General features: G+C 44.0%; 2 protein-coding genes across 5 annotated transcripts in view; one reads left to right on the top strand and one right to left on the bottom strand.

Moving 5' to 3' along the window:
• The window catches only part of LOC141178583 (uncharacterized), a 234,059-nt gene extending 230,621 nt beyond the window's left edge, over positions 1-3,438 (top strand). For all 4 annotated transcript variants that reach the window (XM_073660461.1, XM_073660460.1, XM_073660462.1 and 1 more), the window contains one exon: positions 498-3,438. In XM_073660461.1, the coding sequence (XP_073516562.1) occupies positions 498-1,627 (1,130 nt within the window). In that variant the 3' untranslated portion in view covers positions 1,628-3,438. The remainder of the gene's footprint in view (positions 1-497) is intronic.
• The window catches only part of LOC141178587 (uncharacterized), a 648,943-nt gene that overhangs the window by 404,663 nt on the left and 220,883 nt on the right, over positions 1-23,397 (bottom strand). The window lies entirely within an intron of this gene.

The raw sequence follows: 23,397 nt of genomic DNA, 5'->3' as shown, positions 1-23,397 counted from the left end.
CATTATAGTAATGCCGAATTCATAGATGCTAAATATGGTTTGGCACACTGCAAGGCTCAGAAGTGAGGGGGAGATCTGACTTTGGGAGAGCGGATATTGCTGGATTGGTTTATGGAAGCCATGTTGCTTTTCAAGAGCCTTGGAGCCACTAATAATGTGGAAACCTCTGTTTTTCCAGACAGATGATGGACCTGAGTGGGGACATGTTTTTTTGTGAGATGAGTAGAAGTTTTTATTGGTATTATTTTCGCCTACATAACATTGGTGGCTTTTTATTCCATATTTGGGAGGCAGAATGAACAAACAATTGAACACCACACTATACTGGTTCATGCTATGAGGTTGTCTATTAGACTGTGAACTGTCATTGTCGAGGTGAGGAGTAAATTTTTTTGCAAAACTTGCCATTTTTTCAGACAGTTTAAGTAGAGATGTTCAAAAATATAAAATTCAACAATTTTTTATTAAAAAATAATAATTGTTTTTTTTCTTGGCAGATGACTGTACCAGGAGATCAGAGGGACAGCTGACATCTTCAATTTTCAAATCAGATAATTTTGATATCCAACAGAATACAATTGAAATTAATGCCATTTCTCCAGATATACCATCATCCCTTCACAGCAAAGATCTGTCATCTGATCCTTTGAAACAGGTTCTATCTTCTGATTCATTACAGACTACTCAGGAAAATGAAAGTCACAAAATAAGCATTAAAAAACAAATTGCTCCTAAAGCAAAGAAGCCATTTTCAGGTTCAGAATATAGAAATAGTTTTTCCCTTAAAAAGTGTTTTCATAAACATAAAAAAATTCACACAGCGAAGAATAGATTTTCTTGTTCCACATGTTGGAGATGTTTTAATCAGAAATCAGATCTTGTTAGGCACCAGAGAACTCACACAGGAGAGAAGCCTTTTTCATGTTCAGAATGTGAAAAATGTTTTAACCAGAAATCAGATCTTGTTAGGCACCAGAAAACCCACACAGGAGAGAAGCCATTTTCATGTTCCGAATGTGGGAACTGCTTTACAGAGAAATCAAATCTTATCACACATCAGAGAACTCACACAGGGGAGAAGCCATTTTCATGTTCAGAATGTGGGAAATGTTTTGCAAAGAAATCAAATCTTTGCAAACATCAGAGAACTCACACAGGGAAGAAGCCTTTTCCATGTTCAGAATGTGGAAAATGTTTTAACCAGAAATCAGATTTTGTTAAGCACCAGAGAACTCACACAGGAGAGAAGCCTTTTTCATGTTCAGAATGTGAAAAATGTTTTAAGCAGAAATCGGATCTTGTTAGGCACCAGAGAACTCACACAGGGGAGAAGCCATTTTCATGTTCAGAATGTGGGAAATGTTTTTCAAAGAAATCAAATCTTACCAAACATCAGAGAACTCACACAGGGGAGAAGCCTTTTTCCTGTTCAGAATGTGGAAAATGTTTTAGCCAGAAATCAGATTTTGTTAAGCACCAGAGAACTCACACAGGGGAGAAGCCTTTATCATGTTCAGATTGTGGAAAATGTTTTGTACAGAAATCACAACTTAATACACATCAGAGAACCCACACAGGGGAAAAGCCTTTTTCATGTTCAGAATGTGGAAAATGTTTTAACCCGTAAGGGCATCTTGATAGCCACCGGAGAAACCACCCAGGTAAGAATTTTGCAGCCACACCCAACTGGTCTCTGTACAGACTAGAAAGGCACTAGCTGCACAACTAAAAACGCCACCACGGACCTAACTCCCTAATAGGCTGTTGATGAGTTTCTCGTGCCTCCTGAGGAACCAGAGGGGAGGTCGCAACACTGTGAACAAGGGGAAAGGAAAGTATGAAGAAATATATGAAAACACTGAGTGAGAAACTAAAACACATTCATATAGGGCAAAGAAGGCAAGCTAAGGAGAACCAAAAATAAAAAGAACAAGTATAATCTCCCAGAAACCTAACATTGTTAGAATGAAAAGATACTGGGAGGGAAAGCAAACTGACCGGGAGGACAGTTTCACTTTTGTTGTGAAACTTACAAAATTCATCCTCGCCAACTGTAAATGTAAAAACTGTCCATTTATAATGACCACGGACAAGATGAAGATTCCCAACTCTCATCAGGACCACAAGATCCCAGGGACTTTCAGATGCATCACATCTAATGTAGTGTACTCAATTATATGTAGCAAATGTCCAACTGGGGTCGGTATGTAGGGGAGACAGGGCAAAAACTTGGAACAATGATGAATTCTCATCGCCATACAATAAAAGAATAGACCTACTTGTTACCAAACATTTTTGTGTCCCTGATCACAGCATCACGGACATGAAACTAATTGTATTAAAAGGTAACTTCAAATCTCAGAGAGACAGAGTTATGACAACCTTTGACACAGAGCAGGAATGAATGTGTCACATGGATTTGTCTACTTACATCAGTTAAGGAATGTGCTCCTCAGACCATTTAAGGGCATCACAATCATGAACCAAACCTCAGACACAGGACAATAAAACTTTCATACTCCTTATCTTTGAACTGTTCTAATAATTACGGCCACAACTGCTTCTCCCTTTTCCTAGTTCTGCTTCACGTCACTTGTCTTATCTATTGCATTATTCCTGTGCCCTCTTGTGTATAAATATGTGACTCTTCAGATTTTGTGTTATACTATGTCTGATGAAGAGACCTGAGTAGTCTCGAAAGCTTGAAATTTCTTACCTTTTAATGGCTAACTGAAAAGATGGTATCCACCACTGATGACTCTCAAATTTTAATATTTTTCTCCAAACAGCAATTTTAAGATCTCTCCACATGTGTTCAATGGGATTTAGCTCCTGACTCATTGCTGGTCAGAACTCTCCAGCACTTTGTTTTCACCCATTTCTGGGTGCTTCTTGAAGTGTGTCATTGCCTTGCTGGAAGACACATGAAGTAGGACGCAAACCCAGCTTTCTGACACTAGGCACTACATTGTGACCCCAAATCCTTTGCTGATCTTCAGATTTCATGATGCCTTGCACAGAGTCAGGGCACCAAGTGCCAGAGGCAGCAAAACAACCCCAAAACATCTTTGAACCTCCACCATATTTGACTGTATGAATTGTAAATGTATTGATTATGTTGCGCACCATGGACAAAGGAACATCCGGATCTCTGAAGATGGACTTGTAATCTTGAAATTGTTGATATTTTTCAACAATTTTGGTTCTCAAGTCCTCAGACAGTTCTCTTCTTGTTCTGTTTTCTCCATGCTTAGTGTGGCACATGCCATGCGCACAATGCAAAGATTGAATCAACTTCTCCCTTTTTTATCTGGTTTTAGTTGTGATTTTCATATTGCCCACACCTGTTACTTGCCACAGTTGCATTTGAACAACCTTCACATGCTTGAAAAAAAGTTGTTTACCCACAATTTTGGCAAGATGCCAACAATTTTGTCCGGCCCATTTTATGTGGTTTTGTGTGCAATTATGTTCAATTTGCCTTTTTTTCTCTGTTTTCTTGTGTTGTTCCAATAAACACAAAGAAAATAAACGTGTATAACAAAACATGTAACTGCAATAATTTTCTGAGAGAATTACTTCATTTTCTGGAACAATTTCAAGGGAGCCAACACTTTTGACCATGACTTGTTTTTGTTTCCTTTTTAATTTGTTGCAGCATATCATCCTCTTCGTGTTGAACTATATTAGGAAGCTTATACTCCAATTAGCAGATTTCCATTATTGCCATTTTCATGTACATTACCCATACTGACTCTACATCAGGGATGTAAAACTCAAAACACGCAGAGGGCCAAATTGAAAAACTTGAACAAAGTCGTGAGCCAACCAGTATACAGTATAATGAACCCCACAAAGTCCTCCATTCAGTTTAGTGGGCCCTTTATAGCTTTCCATACAGTATAATGGGCCCCACATAGCTTTCCATACAGTATAATGGGCTCCATATAGCTTTCCATACAGTATAATGGGCCCCACAAAGTCCTCTATGCAGAATAATAGCCCCACATAGGTGTGGTGGTTCTGGTGTCGCAGGCCAAATATAATCACCCAAAGTTGGTCATGTGTGCTCTACATTGTTGAAGCTTCTCCTAAGTCGTTCTTGAGCTCAAGGTCTTAAGTTGGATTTAACAAAATTACCCATCCTTCTACCTTCTTTTCTTTCCTATCCTTTTGAATGTAGTGTAACCCTCTGTTTGTCACCCAAGCTTTCATCCAGCCAGGTTTCCGTAATGGCCACTACATCGTAATCTGTGGCTGACATAAGAGTCTCTAAGTCATTCATTTTGTTTTCAAGACTTCTTGCATTTGTCTGCAGACATTTAATACTATTAGTACATTTATTACTCCTACTTTCTTTCCTTGCATGTTCCAGCCCCCCTAAATACTCATTGACCCCTACTGTGTCACTCTGTCTACTCTACTCCCTTATTTGCACAGCTACCCTCCCTCCCCCACATCCTAGTTTGAAAGCTCCTCCATCCATCGAACCATTTTTTCTCCCAGCACAGCTGCACCCTCCCCATTAGAACTGCAGCCTGTCTCTATCGTAGAGCCTGTAGCTGACAGAAAAGTATGCCCAGTTCTCCATGAACCCAAACCCTTTCTTCCAGCTACTTAATTATCTCCTTAAGCTCCCGCTGACTTTCTAGTGATGCTAGTGGAATCAGCAGTATTTCTGAGAACACCACCATGGAGGTCCTATAATTCAGCTTCTCTCCTAATTTTTAAAGACCTTCCACCTCCCTCTAACTCTGTCATTTGTACCAATGTGTACCATGACCACTAGGTTTTCCTCAGCCCCACCCAACAAATTGTCTATCTGATCGCATGAAGATCCACTGAATTAACTTAGGAATTATGTTAAGGACCATTATCTTTTTACTTAATGAGATAATGCAGACAGCACCTGACCCACCTGGAACCAAGAACTCGCCCTACCTCATACTCTTGATACCCTTCCAAATCCACCTCAATTATGTCTTGAGGTCCCCTCAAATTTTTTAAAAGAGAAGAATGGAAAGAATTATTGATTTTCCAGGCAAAAGGAAGTTGCAACTTAAATTATCACAGAATTTAAAATTGTAATTTTATAAGAACTTACAAATTTAAGTGCAAACTTTCTAGATGTGATCTTTAAGCGTAGAGTTTTTGAGGACAACCTCACAAAATCCCCCACCCTAAAGACAGGAGCCTTCCTATGTCTGCGATTAGCACCTCTTTTGGCCTGGTCACCAGCTACCAAAAGATACCTTTCGACCTCCCTCCAGACCTTAATTAATTGCGAACAAAATCTCTCCTCCTCTGGCATAGAGGACTGTAATCCTGAAAAATTCCCAAACACTGGATGAAAACTACCACAGCTAAAAAAGGCAAGGTCTCAGTACCCTTTGAGGAATGTTTATTTAGCGCATACTTTGTAAGGGGCAGAAATTCCACCCAGTCTTCCTGATTAGAGGAGAAAAAACATCACTAATTCCCTAATACTGCTCTATTCCCTGGTTCATTCTTTCCATTTGTCCATTAGTCTCGGGATGATAGACTGAGAGAAAAGACAGCTTGATACCCAAGCAGCTTTTGAAGAGGGACCAAAAGAACCAGTTTGCTAAAATGTACACCACCAACAACACTACAGTATTACTACCAGTGTTCAGCAAATCGGTGACAAAGTACCATGGACGTGGGTCCAGGGCTGCGACGGAACATCGTTAGGAAAGAGATAACCCGCTGACCTTGATGAGAGGCTTTAGCCCTGGCACAGACTTTGTATTTACAGACATACTCTTCAATATCCTTAGGAGCATTCTGAAACCAAAAGGACGTAGAAAGAGATCTCCAAGTGGCAGACGAACCCACATAGCTAAAACGGAATCATGTACTTCATTAAGAAGATCTACGCGTAAAGAGGGAGGTATATAAAGTTTGTTTATAGGTAAACCTTCCTTCACACTGTCCTCAGCATCCTCAATATGGTGCCTGAGATCTTCACCACCTCACTAAGAATCTTGATTGGAATATCGTGTTAGCATTCTTAGATCTGGGGAGATAAGTAACGGCAACATCTAAACGGGCAAAAAATACAGGGCCCACCAAGCCTGTCAGGTGTTTAAGCACTTAGCACCATCAATATACAACAGGTTCTTATGATCGGTTAAGACAGTCACCTTATGTGCTGGATCTCAAATTTACATTTCTCCAGTTTGGCAAATAAAGGTTGTCATGTGGAACCAATGTCGGGGTAAAAGAGAATATATATATTTGTAACTTTTATACTTTTGTAACTTTTATACGCTTTTTTGCTAATGTACTAACCACCATTTTGTGTCATATAACAATAAGCTTTCCTTGCTACGTAGTGCTCAAATCGAAACTTAAACTAAGATATTTCTAGTGTTGCCAAGACTTATTTCAGAGAAACGAAACAAGATTATAAGCTGACGGCTGCAATATCTGCCCAGAGACTGAGATAAGGAGATGTGGACCAATCAGGAGTGGCCAGACACTGGACTTTCATGGTTTACCCCGCCCCGGACAACCCCTTTTCCCTCCCATTATGTAGTGTATTTAGATTTGTGTATGTAAAAATAAACGCAGAACATTGCTGAGGAGGTTGACTGTAGTAGTCTTCTGAGCATGCTCTGAGCTTGAACCAGCTTGTTGTCTGACTCATTCTTTGAATGGTTGACCCATGCTCATAGTTTGAATTTGGAGTGACTGGAGGACGAGTGGAATGTCATCACGACCCCCACAAATGGCGCTCAACGTGCGGCGTGGCTAGCGGTACGCCGCCCTCCCGGACCCATATTGCTGACTTCCCTGGTGGTGACCGCGGTGGCTGAATTTGAGGCCTGATCAACCTCCATCGAACACGGTAAGTTGAGATGTATTTTATGTCTCACTTGCCTGTGTGTCAGCCGCAGCGGTTTCTGTGGGATTGTCAGGATGGATCTGGGTGGGTGACCGGTCGAGTGGTGAGACCTTGGGCGTCCCGCACCACGTCCTGAACCAGCAAGTGTTAAAACGAGTGACGTCGCATGCCTGCGCGTGCTCGTGTGCACACCACCTCCTCCTCCCCCGGTCACTGTACTTTTCTTAGATAGCTGCCTCCCGTAACTGATAGTCAAGGTTACAAAGCATTCCTGAATTATAGTGTAAGGGAGAAAGAATCTGTGACGAATTGAGGTGTGCTCTTCGTCTAACACAGAGACTGCTGTAAAGTCAAGGTTAGGAAACAGTGTATTGAGGTGTCTCTACACTGTCGGGTGGTACCGTGGTAGGAAAGGAGATAGATTGAGGTGTCTCTCTATCTCATCAGTGTATCGAGGTGTCTCTACACTGACGGGTGGTGACCTGTAGTCAGGGTGCCGTGGTAAGTCACACTGTAAAGTCGCCATTCAAGGCTAGGAAAGGAGTTAGATTGAGGTGTCTCTCTATCTCATCAGTGTATTGAGGTGTACTCTACACTGAGGAATGGCGACCTGTGGACTGCACCAGTGATCTGAGTCGCGACAGATCATTGCATTCTATAAGAAAATGTTGAGTATATTCAAATTTGAAAGATCTCGTAAGTTGTGGAATGCTGCTGTGGGAGTTAAGCCAATTAGTGGAGTTACGGGAAGGCAAGAAGGCAAGAAGAATGTTAGGAATTTGTAGAATATGATAAGCTTATCCAGTACAGGCAGGCTTTAGTCTTCAGTTTAGAAAGAATGTGTTACACAGAAGTTGGGAAAGTTGGGTGAGGATTTCTGCAAGCACATCTTAGAGTAGATGGTGCAGGGGGGAACAAAGAATGCCGAGCCTTTGCTCGGATACATGAAAGCTGCAGAATGTGATTTGTTATGTGACCCTAAATTGGCCGTAACCCCGTTGATGCCTGTCACTACACCGAGCCCTCAGCCACCACCCTATAATGGCGCCGACGCTAAATCATCGGAAGGATGGATGTGTCGTATGTGCTGACAGCAGAACCCGAAGTTCTGCTGTGTCTGTGGGGGGGGGGCCGCCCATGGCACGATGCCCAGCCTGCCCCCAAGAACAATCCCACCCCCACTCCCCCCTCCTCCCTCCAACGGCCATCTTACTACACCTTTTCCTGCCTCCAAGAACTATCCCATTTCCACTCCAACTCCTCCCTCCCACGGCCATCTTGCTACACCTCTTACTTGTTGTGGGAGGCCCGGAAAGCCCCAATCCGGCCTATATCCACTACTAGATCCGTCCGGTGCATATTACCAGCCACCAGCACAGGTGGAAAAGCCCGCAGTCCCAGAGCACCCATCTGAAACTAATGTGACACCCTCTGCTCCAGTCCACGATGCTGAGACGCTTCCCCTGTTTCCTATGGGAGTCACCCACAACCCTGGGGATATCCTCCTCAACTCCCCAGAATTTCAGGCTAGACTGCTCTCCCTCCGCCAACATACTGTTACTCAAGACGATACGGAGCCAGATGAGGGATGGGCTCAAGATACTCCAGCCCCCCCCCCCCCTTTACCCCATACGTCTCCTATGGCATCCTCCACCCCACATTCATTGCCCATACTTCGGCCCTTGCTCCAAGCAACTGCTAAAAAAACACCACCCCCCAGCCCCTCAGAAGTCTGGGACCCCTGCCGCTCCCAGAATCTAGTAGACCCATCAGGACGCCCTGTCACTCTGTCAATAGGCTATGGTGACATCCTTACACATCGGGTGGGGGCCATAGTCAACCCTGCAAATATCTGTATGAGCCATGCTGGAGGATTGGCTCGTAAAATTTCCCTTGCTGCTGGTTCTACTCTGGCTGCAGAATGCCAGGCTCACTTAGCCGAAAATGAAGAGCTTTTAAAAGGCCATGAATTCCACAAAAGCAGGATCTCTTAGTACTTATGAATCCGGCCTAGAATACATGAAACAGTTAAAGGCCTGGGCTCAGGATCGCTTGTCAGATCAAGCTGGGTCTGTACAAGATGTTCAACAAGACCCTGATGAATCTGTGGAAAGATATGCTGCAAGACTCAGCATGCATTTTGAGGATCTCGGATACAGTCCTCACGTCAAGACGCAGGCCGCCCTGTTGGTTCAGGCCCTAATAGATGGCCTACAAGACGCTCTCAGAGATGAAGTCCTGAGGGTACGCCCCGAGATTCGTTCTTCTTCTTTTAATGACGCAGTAAACATTGTCAAAGCTTTCCAAAAAGCCATGCTAAAAATGGAAAAGGATACTAAGCCAAGGAAGAAAGCCGCTTCTGCCATGGTATATCAAGCTCAAGAAAGCTACCCACCCCTGGCAACCAACATGGAATCAAGTGGGTAATGGTTAAAGGCACAGGTGATGATACTCCTCCCACATATAGAAAACAAGACAGAAGAGATGACAGGGGATCATCTAGAAACAGAAGACAACCTCGTGATTCTGAAGGATAAATGTTATGTTGGGAGTGTGGTAGCCTTGACCACATCCTCAGAGACTGTCACTTTACAGGTGGACCATCAACCACTGGAGTTCCTGGTTGACACTGGGGCGGCCACATCTGTCATTTCCTCTGCACAGCTCCCTCCTTCTGTATCCCTATCACCGGATACCCTCACCTGTGTTGGGGTAGAAGGCCAACATATTTCCTCTCCACTCACAGTCCCTGTGTCTGCAGGACCGTTCACCGGAGTACTCACAAGATTCTTGGTCTCTGAAACTTGTCCTGTCAATCTGTTGGGAACCGATCTCTTAGAGCGGATGAAGGCAATAATTACCTTCGGAAACCATGGTATGGAGCTTCTTTTGCGGGACCCTCATTCCGAACAAGGGACTGAAAACCGCTGTGTTCTTAAAGCCTTCCCTCTCATGATGATGACCATACAACCTCACTCTCTGTGGTCCAGTGGGCCAGAGGACGTCGGCCTCCTGCAGGTTCCCCCGGTCCGAGTACACCTCAAGCCTGGACACAAGTATCCACGGTTGCCACAATACCCCCTCAAGGCTGCACAAGAACAAAGCTTGAGTACCCAAGTCGCTTCCCTCCTGGAATCAGGAGTCCTTGTCAGATGTGTATCTCCATGCAATACACCCCTCTTTCCTGTAAAAAAGAAAACCGCTCCGGGAGAGTCTCCAAGATACCGGTTGGTTCAGGATCTCAGAGCCGTCAATGCAGCTACCATTTTAGAAACTCCAGTGGTACCTAACCCAAACACCCTCTTGTCTCAGGTGCCTCCAACGGCCACCTTGTTTACGGTGTTAGATCTGGCCAACGCCTTCTTCAGTATACCCTTACATGAAGATTCGTGGTTTCTTTTTGCCTTCACCTTTCAAGGAGCACAGTTTACATGGACCAGGACTCCACAAGGAGCCCAGAACTCTCCTAACCAATTCACTCATTCTATGAAGTCTATTCTGGAGCCATGGGTTCAAGAGAACCTTCAGGTCACCCTTCTACAGTATGTGGATGATCTTTTGCTATGTGGCACTGAAGAAAATTTGCCAGAGATGTCAGAATCCCTTCTCTGGTTTTTTCACTCAGCTAACTGTAAAGTCTCGAAAGGCAAAGTCCAATGGTGTCTGCCCAAGGTCATTTTCCTCGAACATTGTATATCACAAGGTGCTAGACATCTGACTGAAGAAAGAAAGCAAGCCATCATGGATATCACCTTCCCAACCACCTACTCCGCTATGCAGACTTTCCTTGGCCTCATCACTTACTGCAGGCAATGGATCCCTGATGCCTCAAAGCTCATGCAATTTCTGTACGACTGTCTCAAGAATGAAGGCTCAGTTTGGCTTCATGCTGAAGATAAACAGGCTGTTGTCTCTGCCCCGGCCTTGGGCTTACCAGACTATACTCAGCCATTTCACCTTTTTGTCTCGGAATCAGAAGGTCATGCCTCTGGAGTTCTAGCACAACGCTATGATCATAAGTATCGGCCTTTGGGCTACTACTCAGCCCGCCTGGACCCTGTCGCCCGAACTGCCCCCCCCGTGCCTTAAGGCGTTCCACGCTGCTCACATCCTCCTTGACAAGTCAGCTGACCAGATGTCTAACTATCAATCCTGCCACTTTGCCTCCACCTTCTAGGGGGGAAGGTGAAGAGGGTGAAGGTCCATTGGTGGAACCTCATGATTGTATAAAAATTTTGCAGGAAGAGACTTCTGCTCCAGAGAATATAGTGGCACATCCGCTCGCAGACCCTGCCTTGCACCTATGGACTGATGGATCCCGTTTCGCAGACCCTCAAGGGAAGTTCCACACGGGATATGCTGTTACAACAGACCTAACAGTTCTGAAGGCTGAAGCTCTACCACCATACATGTCTGCACAAGAGGCTGAACTTGTGGCTCTCACAAAGGCCTGCCACCTGGCAGCAGGAACAAAGGTGAATATATATATATACCGATTCCAGGTATGGACATGGAATTTGCAATGATTCTGGACTCTTGTGGAAGTCTAGAGGATTCATCACAGCTGCAGGTACACCAGTGAAACATGTCTCATGGATTAAGGCCCTAATGAAGGCCCTGGAACTACCCATTCAGGTTGCTGTTATGAAGGTCAAGGCTCATGGAAGACTAGAATCCAGAGAAGCCAGGGGCAACCACCTAGCTGACCAAGCAGCCAAGACTACAGCAGTGAAAAATGTATCATCAAAGTGGCAGGAAAAGGAAGAAGAGATGGGAGAAACCCTGCAAACCGTAGCTGTGGCGCTCACTAGAGCAAGAGCCAAAGAACAGCCGGCGGAAGACCATACAAGTCCAGCGGAGACACGAGTGGAATCCAGGGGAATCAGGATGCCTGAAGAAAAATTGTGTGAGGAACAAAGGGAGACCCCCACTGAAGAAGTCAAACAATGGAAAGCGGCAGGAGCCGTGCTGGCAGGTCGCAAAGATTCAAAGGTCAACTCGACTCTTTACCAAGTGGATGGGAAGCCTTGCTTGCCTAGACGCATGTACTCAGCCATGGCAGCATGGGCTCACGGGCCTACACACAGAGAAAAGAATCAAGCCTTGGCATGTATCAAGAAACTATACTTTGTACCCGGAATCTCTTCCACTGTGACTGCGTACTCAAAATCCTGCTCTGTCTGCGCTACCTGCAACCCAACGTGTACGGCACGGGTCCCTCTCCAACACCTGGCTAAACCAGACTACCCTTGGCAGAGAATACAAGTCGACCATATCCAAATGCCTAAAGCAAGAAAATAGGAGTACGTTTTGGTAGCCGTGGATATGTTCTCAGCCTGGCCCGAGGCCTACCCGGTTGTCAACATAACTGCTAAAGTCACAGCCAAGAAACTGATCACCGAAATTGCCTGCAGATTTGGAGTTCCCCAAGTCATAAAATCGGATCAAGAACCAGCTTTCACAGCAAATATCTACGAAGAACTCTGGAACATGTTGGGAACAGATTTGGGCCTCCACACTCCATACCATCCTGCCAGTTCAGGCAAAGTGGAAAGGATGAATTCCACACTCAAGACCCAGCTCTTGAAAATGACCTAAGATCATCCCCTCCCCTGGCCCGACCCACTCCCCATAGTATTGCATCACATCACACACACTCCTCAGGCCAAACATGGGCTGACTCCCTATAGAATTTTGTTTGGGACCCCACCCAAGATAGGAGAGATTAGGCCCCAAGAGTTGTCTGAAACACATGATAGAGTGGTAAAATTTGTGATTGCCTTGTCTAGAGAATTGACTAACACCCGCTCTCCAGTATCTGCTTCTCTCCCAGAATCTACAGGTGATGCAGTACATGATTTCATCCCAGGCGATCTAGTGTATGTGAAGAAGTTTGTCCGGAAAGACTGCCTCCAGCCGCGGTTCGAGGGACCGTACACTGTGCTTCTCACCACCCCGACGGCTCTGAAGCTTGAGGGCAAGAGCACCTGGATTCACGCCTCCCACTGCAAAAGAAACAGAACGAGTCTATAAAAGATGACTACCTTCTTCTATATCCTTTCCATATGCTTACTGTCTGTCCCAGAATGGACAGCTACCACACAGGGGTAGATACCTCCTTTTTCTCAAGTTGGTTGGGAGGGCTCAAGGGATTCTTCCAACAAGTTTGTCTAGTAATGGGAGGTCTACTAGTATTGGGCCTGGTAGTCCTGTGCTGCATAGTCCCCTTATACAGGAAAGCTATAACCAATGCTGTCCCAACCTCCGGGACCTTTCTAAATCAAAAGAAGATATGGAGAAATACACTCCTTTGAACAAGCCTGACCAGCCCCCCCATGACAAAGTCCAATTGAGAGATTTAGTTTAGGGACAGTTGGGAGAACTCCATGTGTCACCCAGGATAGGGCTCGATTGTCTGGGGGCGTCCCATAAGGGGGCAGCTTCTAAGATGATTGGGTGAAGAAATCCACCTCCCCTCTCCCCACACATGGACAGTCTCAAAGGCCCCAAAGCAAAGGAAAGCTTAGTGTTTAGGGGGGAATGTCGGGGTAAAAGAGAATATATATATTTGTAACTTTTATACTTTTGTAACTTTTATACGCTTTTTTGCTAATGTACTAACCACCATTTTGTGTCATATAACAATAAGCTTTCCTTGCTACGTAGTGCTCAAATCGAAACTTAAACTAAGATATTTCTAGTGTTGCCAAGACTTATTTCAGAGAAACGAAACAAGATTATAAGCTGACGGCTGCAATATCTGCCCAGAGACTGAGATAAGGAGATGTGGACCAATCAGGAGTGGCCAGACACTGGACTTTCATGGTTTACCCCGCCCCGGACAACCCCTTTTCCCTCCCATTATGTAGTGTATTTAGATTTGTGTATGTAAAAATAAACGCAGAACATTGCTGAGGAGGTTGACTGTAGTAGTCTTCTGAGCATGCTCTGAGCTTGAACCAGCTTGTTGTCTGACTCATTCTTTGAATGGTTGACCCATGCTCATAGTTTGAATTTGGAGTGACTGGAGGACGAGTGGAATGTCATCACGACCCCCACAGGTTGTCATGTGGAACCTGGAGAAACTGTCTGGCATGCTCACAATGCTCCTCCAGAGTATGTGAATTAATCAATGTCATCTGGGTAAATCACCACAAATCTACCCACCAGTGAGCAAAAATTGTATGAAATTTTGAAAGACGGCCGGAGCATTGGTTAACCCAAATTACATCACTAAATTTTCAAAATTACACTGAGGAGTATTGAACAGGGCTGTGGAGTCAGAGTCCGATTCCATTTTGATGGAGTCGGTATAAAATGAACCGACTCCAACTCCTAAAATATATAATAAATTGGGTACAGTAGTTCAATGCAGTTTGTGGGGAATATTTTTTTCATAAGAATTTGGGAAAGTTATGAAATGTCCTGTAAATATCTTTCCTATCCCTGATCTAAGGGTCTAGACTTTTAGCTGAGATGAATCTGTGCTACAGTAAATTAAACATGAGCCATGTATGAGGGAGTCGGAGTTGGTGTCATGGAAATTGAGGAGTCTGAGTCAGAGGTTTAGCTTATCGACTCCACAGCCCTGGTATTGAATGCGGTCTTCCATTCGTCACCCTGACGTACGAGTATAAGGTTATATACCCCTCTCAAGTCACATTTGGTAAACCATGCAGCTCCAGATAATTGGTTAAACTGGTCCGGTATAAGGGGTAAAGGATAGGGATTGTGAACCGTTATTTAATTGATCTCTCTAAAATCCAAGCACAAATGCAACCCTCCAACCTTTTTTAACAAGACAACCCCCCAAGTCGACTGGAGAGGTGGATGGCTATATATGAGGCTACGACCCCACTATCAGTATTTGGTGAGTATTTTTTCTCCGGAGTAGTGTAGCATCGGCATCTCTGCCCCCTGACGGTCAGAGATGCCGTCCCCCTTACCGCCGCGCTCCTGGCCTGGCGTCCTCCTGCTCCCCTGCTGCTGCTGCCGGCGCGCGCAGCTTCCCGGGCACTATGCTTAGGGCGTGCGCTTCCTCCGTCTTAAAGGGGCCGCGTGCGCCATCCTAAAGAGTCCCCGACCAATGGCCGGGGGACTTCTCATATATAAGGCACCTCCTCCAAAATGGAGGTGCCCGTGCAAGGTTGTTGCTCTGTGTACTAAACTCTGCTTCAGCCCTCAGGTCCAGTCCGCCAGCCTGACTACCAGTCCAGTCCACCAGCCTCACTACCAGTCCGCCAGCCTGACTACCAGTCCAGTCCGCCAGCCTGACTACCAGTCCAGCCTGACAGTCTGCTACTGCCCAGTCCGCCAGTCTGTCTATGGGCTTGGCCAGTTCGCTTATCCGGAGCCTTTACCTGTCTCCGCCAGCCAGTACACACTCCAGCCCGACAGTCTGCCAACGGTCCAACCCGCCAGTCTGTCTATGGGCTTGGCCAGTCTGCCAACCCGGAGAACTTACCAGTAACCTGTGGTGCCTGCCAGCCAGCCTACCTATAGGCTCCTGCCTGTTACCTTTCGTGCCTACCAGCCTGCCTACCTGGAGGCTCCTGCCTGTTACCTGTCGTGCCTACCAGCCTGCCTACCTGGAAGCTCCTGCCTGTTACCTGCCGTGCCTACCAGTCTGCCTACCTGGAGGCTCTTGCCTGCTACCCGCCGTGCCTACCAGCCGGCCTACCTGGAGGCTCCTGCCTGTTACCTGGTGTGCCTACCAGCCTGCCTGCCTGGAGGCTCCTGCCTGTTACCAGTCGTGTCTGCCGGTCCGTCTACCCGGACCACCCGTCAGCCTGCCTGCCGTGCTCATCTGCTGTAGCGGTCAGTCCCTGCCATCTGACCCGTGGAAGTCACCTGCTCTCATACAAGGTCTGGCCCAGAGTGGCACCTGGTCCCTCTGCTCAGTCCCTCCCTGGTTCACGGAGTCGATTGAACCGCCGTGCGACCTTGGTCAGTCCAAGTAGATACTTAGTTACGCCCCTCTGGTCCCTCCTTGCACCGCAGCACAGATGTTCCATCACCCGGATCCATAAAAAGTGAGAGCCAAAACCAGAAGTGGGTCAAAAATTCAGAAGTGGTGCACTTGTTTCTATTATACCTTTTCTCTGATTGTTCCTCATCTGGTTTTGGCTCTCACTCCAGAGTTAAAATACTAATAGTAGAGAATTCATATAATCCATCAAACTCAATCTGACAGGTGCCCCGTCCCCATCAAAGTGTATCAAACTGTCTAACCCCTCCCTCCCCTTTTTGTAGAGCTTGACCCCTCCCCTTTGACACTATGAAATTGATAGTGTTATTAGTGTATCAATTGAAATTGATAGGGTCATTATCAAATCATTTAATTTTGATAAATTAATTGATTTGATAATGTTACTATCAATTTCCGGGGTTTATTATTATTTTTGGGTCTGTGCTGCACAATGAATTTGATAGTGACACTATTGAAACTATCTTTATAGTGTTACTATCAATTAAATGTCCGGGGGCTATTATTATTATTATTATTATGTTGTTTTGAATTTGGTTGAATTTGATCGTGGCATATTATGTATGTCACTATCAAATTCACTATTATTATTATGTTGTTGTACTGCACAGTGAATATGAAGGCACTTCATAAGTTTTAATGATTTTATTAAAAAATAGAATGTATCAGACACATTTCAGCCAAACAGAATGCTGTAAAGCATTACAATAATATAAGGTGCTGAATTTAAAAAAATGTTTTACAAGTGTTCAGAATAATATAAAAAGTATTTCATAATATGTAGTAGCACAGGCATTTTACAAGCGCGTCTCCGACCGCTGACCTCTACACATTGAGGATGTCGCAGGGCCAGCATCATTTTCCGCATGGTCAGAGACTGTTTTAGAGCGATTACCAGCTAGGTGCCCTGGCTACCAGATAAAATGACCACTAACCCAGCAACGCCTCCTCCTGACCAGATAGTGTCCAGTGTTATCATCTGATAGCGTGATGCAGCCGTGTGGTCAGCTCAAAGCAATTACACATCACATTGTCAGCTAAACACCGCCATACTAGGGTAACACAGAAAAAGTGTATTTTTACTCGCTAGAAAATAAATCTAATTTATGTCTGCAATCAAAGAATTCCAAGTACACAAAAAGAAAAAGTGGGCACTGCTGGGGAATAATAATCACAAATAGAAAGGGGTGCTACAGTAACCTGATGTAAAGACACAAAATTATTCGGAAGAAAAAGACTCAGGATATATAACCATGCACACCAAATGTTGGAAAAGTGAAAAAAATCTTTATTACATGATTACATTTAGACAACAAAAGAAAAAATTTTTAAAAGCATTTAAAACAGACAAAACCATGTGCAATCTTCATATGGGGGAATTCATGATAATATGCATAAAAATAGCAATAAACCCCACTATGTTATGTGCCACAGGTATATTTTACATCACTTATATAACATTCGATTAATGTAGACCAACTAAGCAACCCTGGTATAAATAGCACGGCACAACCAGTCAAAATATGTGTTTATGACAAAGCAAACTCCCCTAAATAATATAAGTGAATCAAGGAATGGGTAGGAGAGATGGTCTATTGGCAATGGGGGCCCATATTTTAGAGGTATTGGCCAGATTGTGTCACCAAAGTCGTATATGACGTGGCACAGTTGATCCACATATAAATAACAAGCCAGGCATTCCTGAGTGGTCAAGTCAAGAAAATAAGTAAATAAAAAATATATGGAAGAATAATGACCTGCCGGCACCAGAGACCCTACGCGTTACGCTGCTCAGACGCAGCTTCGTCAGGGGTATGTTGTCTAAGAGCACATGTGTGTGTTATATAGTTGATCCCAAATGGTGTGACTAGTTTCAGGTGAGTGTTTGTCTCCCTATGGTGTGTAGACAGGCCTGTTCTCATGGGGCCAACTTGTGCAGTTCCATTAGTTTATTGCTTATTTCTTGTATTTGTGATTGTTTAGCTGTGTGCATCTTTTCACATACTTGCACACAGTCTCATATGCATTTATATGTCTTGTCTTTTATCTTAATAAAGGAAGGGGAGGGAAGGAGAGGGGAGGATGGAAAGGGGAAGGAAAAGAAGGGGAAGGGAAAGGAGAAGGAAGGGAAGGGAGAAAGAAAGGAAGAGAAAAAAGGAAAAAGAGGGAAAGGAGAGAGTTTTATTTTAAATGGGAATTTTTTTTTTTTTTTTTTTTTTTGTTGTTTTATGTCTGTCTGGTTAGTGAGTCTTATATGTCCAGGTCTGTATTCTGTTATGTGATGCATTTTTGTATCTATCTTTGTATCTATGCATGTTTGGTGATTGTCCTCAGATCATATACTGACTTCTTAGTATTCCTGGTTTGGACTGCAATTCTTTCTTTCTTTTTTTTTTTTTTTTGATTAATGCTAGCACTTTCTTGTGTGATCACTATTATTCTCTGCAGCGGACGCGCTGCTCCTGGGGTTTTTGCGTTCCATCGTGGAACGCAAGCCTCTTCTTTCTTATGACTACGTGCATAGTTCATTGCTCTGCGTGTTTACCCTTCTGACTGGATATGACGTTTACTTTACTTCCACCCCCGTTCCACCGTATGGTACGGGTGGAACGCACCTTTGACAATAATAGCTTCAGGGCTGTATTTGACGCCCTCTGCTTTGGACCGGATATGACGTTTAACCCATTTCCGTTTGCGTTCCACGTGGACTGGGTGGAACACATTCTGATGAGATCAGGCCTGTCTACACACCATAGGGAGACAAACACTCACCTGAAACTAGTCACACCATTTGGGATCAACTATATAACACACACATGTGCTCTTAGACAACATACCCCTGACGAAGCTGTGTCTGAGCAGCGTAACGCGTAGGGTCTCTGGTGCCAGCAGGTCATTATTCTTCCATATATTTTTTATTTACTTATTTTCTTGACTTGACCACTCAGGAATGCCTGGCTTGTTATTTATATGTGGATCAACTGTGCCTCGTCATATATGACTTTGGTGACACAATCTGGCCAATACCTCTAAAATATGGGCCCCCATTGCCAATAGACCATCTCTCCTACTCATTCCTTGATTCACTTATATTATTTAGGGGAGTTTGCTTTGTCATAAACACATATTTTGACTGGTTATGCTGTGCTATTTATACCAGGGTTGCTTAGTTGGTCTACATTAATCGAATGTTATATAAGTGATGTAAAATATACCTGTGGCACATAACATAGTGGGGTTTATTGCTATTTTTATGCATATTATCATGAATTCCCCCATATGAAGATTGCACATGTTTTTGTCTGTTTTAAATGCTTTTAAAAAAAAAAAAATGTTCTTTTGTTGTCTAAATGTAATCATGTAATAAAGATTTTTTTCACTTTTCCAACATTGGGTGTGCATGGTTATATATCCTGAATCTTTTTCTTCCGAATAATTTTCAATCAAAGAATTCATTATCATATTAGCAATTATAACGATAATTTTAGCTTTCATCACAAAAGGCCAAACAACGCTGCTTATAAAGGTAGCTTGTTCTATAGGATGAATGTGCAGGACAGAGATTATTCTTCAGAAACGTGGTCACTATTTGCCCAATTTGATTTAAATTTGTATTGAAGAAGCTCAATATCTTCTTATAGGTCAGCCCCCGGGCAAAATGATTCAGAAAAAATACACAGAAATGACCGCACACACTACTAAATGTATCATGCAACTGCCGATTTTGATAGGCATATGCCGCATAGTTCCTATTCAAGAATGTCGCAAAATCAATGGGAAATAAAATATTATTTGGCTCGAATCCACAACTATCGAAAAATATGGTCTTTTTATCATTGCAAAGCACTATTAATATTCAGTGCCGACCGGGACGACCTAAGGGATCCGTGTTGATAATGAAGGCGGCGGGTCTCTTGTTCACTCTCTCAGACAGCAGCAAGTCACACGGCGGCACACCTGCAAATATGCGCTCTGTACACTCCCTGACAGAAGTTATGTCGCTTATCCATGTTATGTCAATAAAATCTTATAACCTGATGTTATATTCATCCATTGGTTTTATAAATTACTCTTTTGAAAGCTGAAACCCTCCCAAATTTGGTTTAGGTTAAGAAAATAAATTGGCATCAATGCTGAAATATTGATCATTTAATGAACGCAGAATGGTCAGATTTTGGCAAGACAAAAGTTTTGTCGCCCACAGAAAGTAATGTGATGTTCAAACAAATAATTATCTTAAAATACAAATATATGTTGCATAACATTGATGAATGAAGTCGTGGTGCTATTAGAGTCATATTTAATATTTTGTGACTTCCATGAGCTTGAAGGACTGCATCCATGCGGCTCAACAATGATTCATACAATTTATTAATGAAGTCATCAGGAATAGCAGAGAATGCCATCTTACATGCCTCCCAGAGGTCATCTAGATTCTTTGGTTTTGTCTTCCAAGCTTCCTCTTTCATCCTACCCCAAACATGCTCAATGATGTTCATGTCTGGTGACTGGGCTGGCCAGTCCTTGAGCACCTTGATCTTTTTGCCTGGAGGAACTTTGTTGTAGAGATGGATGTATGAGATGGAGCACCATCCTGCTGCAGAATTTGACCCCTTTTATGATTTGGAATGTAAGAGGCAGCTAAGACTTCTTGATATTTTAGGTTATTGATATTGCCTTCCACCTTGCAGATGTTTCGCACACCCCCATACTGAATGTAACCCCAGACCATGATCTTTTCACCACCAAATGTAACTGTTTTCTGGGTGTATTTTGGATCCATACGGGCTCCAGTAGGTCTCCTGCAGTATTTGCAGAGGCTGTGGTGTAATTCTACTGAAGATTCATCAGAGAAATCCACCTTCTGCCACTTTTCCAGTGTCCATCTGTTTAGCAGGGTGTGGGACTTTGCAAATGCCACGCGTTTTTTTATTTGCCTTTTGTTAAGTGCTGGCTTTTGGGCACTGATTCGACCATGGAGGCCATTTCGAGACCGAATCCTACAAACTGTTCTAGTTGACACAGGGACTTGAGGTGACCAGGCCTGTTGGAACTCTGCTGCAATGGAAGAGGGGCTTGCTTTGGATTTTCTAACCAACAAACGTTCCTCCTGAGCAGTTGTCTTGTGGGGTCTGCGGGACCTGGGCTTGTCAAACACATCTCCAGTCTCTTCAAATCTTTTTTTAATTCTTTGTACTTGACGGTGAGACACATTAAAGGTGCCAGCCACCTCTGCAGTGGATTTCGTCTTCAGCCTCTTGATAATCAGGGCTTTGGTTTCAGGGTGGATTTTTGGCATGTTGTCAGAGCTCAAGTTGCAGTTCAAGTGAAGGTCTGGGGTGCTGGGTTTCTTTTTATACACACTCACTAATTAACCGATCATTTACTGAGCACTGGTGAGGATTAGTGATGAGCGAGCACTAAAATGCTCGGGTGCTCGAAGCTCGGGTCGATCACATTGGAATACTCGGGTGCTCGACCTGAGCAATGAGCCCAATGTAAGTCTATGGGAAACGCTAGCATTTTTCTGGTGCCCCCCCCCCCCCCCCCCGTGGCGGTCTGCAGAAGGTCAAAAAATTGCCCAAATCTATGGGAACAGTACTCAATTAAACGTCAGGCAGGCAGAATATATAGGCAGACAGGCAGGCAGGGTATATAGGAGGGTGTATGAAAAACATAGCAGGGCACTTGGAACACACTAGTGCCCTCCGAATTTCATGCACCCGTCTCTTTAAAAAAGCCGGCCGGCAATTCATCAGCGGCATACACCGGTACCCGACAATTTAGAACAGAAAGAATAGAGCATCACACATAGATTAGATAGATAGAAACATGTAAATCACATATATAATAAGTACAGTGACAGTGTTGGTTACCGTACTTGTTATTTAGTGTTAAAATAAAGGATTTATAAAAAAAAAAAATAATAGTGTTTTTGTCTCTTTAAAAAAGCTGGCCGGCAATTCATCAGCGGCATACATCGGTACCCAACAATTTAGAACAGAAAGAATAGAGCATCACACATAGATTAGAAACATGTCAGTCACATATATAATAAGTACAGTGACAGTGTTGGTTACTGTGCTTGTCATTTAGTTTTAAAATAAAGGATTTATTTTAAAAAAATTGGCGTGGGGTTCCCTGTAATTTTTGTCTCTAGCGGAGGTTAAGCAGACGGCTGGGGCAGATGTTTGAAGCCTGGGAAGGGGGTAATACCCATAGAGCTTCCCAGGCTACTAATATCAGCCCCCAGCTGAATACCTAGCCTTTACTAGCTATTAAAATGGGGGACCCAAAAAAAAAATTACGTGGGGCCCCCCCCTATTTTAATAGCTAGCAAACACTAGGCAGACAGCTGGGGGCTGATATTAATAGCCCAGGAAGGATGTCATGAATATTGGCCCCCTCCCAGGCTAGAAACACCAGCCGTCAGCCACCCCAGAAATGGCGCATCCATAGGATGCGCCAATTCTGGCACTTAGCCTCGCTCTTCTCACTGCCCTGTGGTGGTGGCAGTGGGGTAATAGGGTTGGGGTTGATGTCAGCTTATAATGCCAGCTGACATCAAGCTCAGGTTAGTAATGGAGAGGTGTCTATAAGACACCCCCATTACTAACCCCAAAGTGAAAGTTAAAAAAAAACACACACACCCAGAATAAAGTCCTTTAATTGAAATAAAGACACAATTCTTTAATGTTCTAAATTAAACTCTACTTACCTTATCGCCCATTCCAGCTGAAGCCAACGATCTCCTGCAATAAAAGTAAAATAATAAACCAACCTCATCCTTACCTTTCCATGGTTCCCAGGACGGCTTCAGATCTGCTACATTGACATGACAGGCTGGATCTCAGCAGAACGCTGCCATCCAGCTTGCCATGCCGCAGACACTGAGAAGCTCCTCAGTGAAGCTCCTCAGTGTCTGGCTGTGACGGCATCCAGATGAGCCGAGTTCATGTCCAATGAACTCAGCTCACCTCATGCACGTCACTGACAGCGTGGGAGAATTCTCCTACTCAAGCGGTGACCATCCATAAATTCTTCACGGTCTATTGACAGTCCGCTATCAGACTTGTACTTGCCAGATATGTGCGCAAGTGCCATATACTCCCTGACTTCTAAATCAACATTAAAATAAGGCTGGAAGGGCCTTGTATGGATCTGTTGTCCAGGTATAGCACGGCGTGGTTCACATTATAATGATGGAACAGCAATGGATTTTTATTACTTGTGCCGCTAAATGCTTCATTATTGACAAAACCTAATATAACGGTTTTAGGTAGCTGCCCGAGGAAGATATTTTCGTGGTTTCTTACGCGCGTACCAGCTGGAATACTGTAAACTTTTAAACAAGCCCGATCAAGTGCATATTTGGCAGTGGCCGCTAGTAGTGCCTGGCTGTGGCCTATATGGACAGCCGGTGAGACTTGCACCCTCTTTACATAGAGAACGGCGAGTAAGATTGGCACCTTGAACAAGTCGGCTTCTGCGGACATGAGACAGAAAGCATCCTTACTTCTCAATAACTTCACCTTAAGGTCAA

Source organism: Phyllobates terribilis, unplaced genomic scaffold (genome assembly GCF_046119375.1).
Source record: "Phyllobates terribilis strain yellow unplaced genomic scaffold, ASM4611937v1 Scaffold_29__1_contigs__length_15306474, whole genome shotgun sequence".
In the NCBI taxonomy this organism is placed as follows: domain Eukaryota; kingdom Metazoa; phylum Chordata; class Amphibia; order Anura; family Dendrobatidae; genus Phyllobates; species Phyllobates terribilis.
This window is presented reverse-complemented; position numbering and strand designations above follow the sequence as displayed.